This window comes from Terrapene carolina, unplaced genomic scaffold (genome assembly GCF_002925995.2).
Source record: "Terrapene carolina triunguis isolate 2854851 unplaced genomic scaffold, T_m_triunguis-2.0 Scaffold50578, whole genome shotgun sequence".
Classification (NCBI taxonomy): domain Eukaryota; kingdom Metazoa; phylum Chordata; order Testudines; family Emydidae; genus Terrapene; species Terrapene triunguis.
Window position 1 is genome coordinate 1 of NW_020714929.1, and position 2,086 is coordinate 2,086.

A 2,086-nucleotide genomic window follows, 5' to 3' on the forward strand; every position below is an offset into this window, starting at 1 on the left:
GCTCTTCCCATCCTCCAGTGGCTCTAGTGTCCCAGCTGCTTGCCCTGCTAGAACCCGGGCAATGTCCCTTTCTTAGGTGGCTAGCAGCTGTAGCACCATCATGGGACGAGAACGTGGTGTGATGCTGTATGATTGAATATGACCATTTTTATTATTTTTGCTACCCTGATTATACAATTGCAACAAATGTTGTACATAATATGTCCTGTCAGGTGTCAATGGAAAAGCTCTGATTTGCTAAATATGATTATCCTGTTTATGTACATGTATCATCTTTGTGTCTGAAGTTATGGTTATTGTTGATATACTGGTATGAGAGGAACAGTGCAAGTTCATAGCCAGAGCAATGGTTCTGATAGGGTTAGGACTCCCAGTTTTTATTCTCAGCTCTGCCACCGACTCATTGTGTGTCCTTGGGTAAATCACTTTACCTCTGTGTGGCTCAGTCGGTCCATGGCATGGGGAGAACGCTGCCTAGCTAAAGAGCTGCTAGATGTAGTGACTAAAAGCATCATGCAAAGTGTACATTAGACTAAGCTTCCCTGTTCAGCTTCAGGCCCTGGGCAATGGGTGGCCTGTAGTTCAAGATAAGGTGCTATGTACGTGTATAAATAGCCAGCTAATGGCAGATGTGTCATTTATCTCCCTCCTGTGAGCTACAGAACCCACCCCAGGCTTTGCCCGACAACCCACCCTCCCAGGTCTCACAGCTAACACAGGGGATTATCCTGCAGCCTCTCTCAGCTGTTGTCCTTCTACGATCAAAGCTGATCTCTTGGCCTGCCTCCGAGGCCTGGAACAGGGCAAAGAGCTCCCAGCCCATCCCTATTGCAGGGACTCTGCCTGCTACAGGCTCCCAGGAGGAAAAAAAAAGAACTGAAATCAAAACAGGTAATCCACAGAATGGTCTCTTCCCTTGGGAATTTGTAGCTGAGTAATAGGGGCAGGGTCTTGGGGGAATAGGGAGAGAAAAGGGGGAGAAGGAGGCTGTGCTATGAGGGAAGAGGACAGGCCAGGGGCAGGGCATCAGGGGTCTAGTTACCAGCAATAAGAAAGGTGGAAGCCCTATGAGTTAATGAGTTCTACACAAATGAATTCCCTAGTTTGTCACCATGAGACAGCACAGTAAGGCCAGGAAAGGGTTTAATGTCTCTTTGACTGCATTGTCAGTGATTCAGGGGAAAGGGCCCAGCACCATGTTACCAGCCAGTTCTTCATGGAGCTCGGTCTAAGAACCAGAGCACCAGGAGAAAAGTTTAGGTCCCTTTATGAGTAAAGAGCCGGAGCAGCCTGTCCCGGATTTGTTTGGTCCTCACCCCGTAGATAATGGGGTTTATCATGGGGGGAATCAGAAGGTAAATGCTAGCAATGATAATGTGGAAATGCAGGGCCATATTCTTGCCAAATCGGTACGTGAGGGCGGAGAAGAGAGCTGGGATGTAGAAGGCTAAGATGGCACAGAGGTGGGAGCCGCAGGTCCCAAAAGTCTTGAGACGGGCATCCTTTTTGGGGAGGCTAAAGATGGCCCTGAGGATCTGGGTATAGGACACAGCAATAAAAAACTGATCCAGACCTAATGAACAGAATACCACAGAGAGGCTGTAGTAATTACTGACATGGATTTCGGTGCAGGCCAGCTTCACCACAGCCATGTGCTCGCAGTATGAGTGGGGTATGATGTTTGTTCTGCAATATGGCCACTGCATTGCCACTAGAATAAAGGGGAGCACGAGCATGCCACCACGCAGCACCATGCCCAGGCCGATCTTGACCACCATGGAGTTTGTCAGGATGATTGAATGTCTCAGGGGATCACAGATGGCCACATAGCGATCAAAAGCCATGGCCACGAATATCCCAGACTCAGTTACTAAGAAGCAGTGAAGGAAGTACATCTGGGTGAGGCAGGCACTGAAATCGATCTCTCTGGAATTGAACCAGAAGATGCTCAGCATTTTTGGCAGGGTGGATGTGGACAGGACCAGGTCGGTGATGGCCAGCATACAGAGGAAATAGTACATGGGCTTATGGAGGCTCTTCTCCATCTTCACAATGAAGAGAATGCTGAAGTTCCCCAAGATGGCTA

The 2,086-nt window shown here is 48.7% G+C and overlaps 1 protein-coding gene across 1 annotated transcript; it reads right to left on the reverse strand.

The window, feature by feature from the left end:
• Positions 1-1,256: 1,256 nt before the first annotated feature.
• On the reverse strand, positions 1,257-2,078 carry LOC113405748 (olfactory receptor 52M1-like; the record flags this gene model as incomplete). The annotated part of the gene is made up of 1 exon (XM_026646997.1): positions 1,257-2,078. A coding segment is annotated over one exon (822 nt), but the record flags the coding sequence as incomplete, so codon positions are not given.
• Positions 2,079-2,086: the final 8 nt, after the last annotated feature.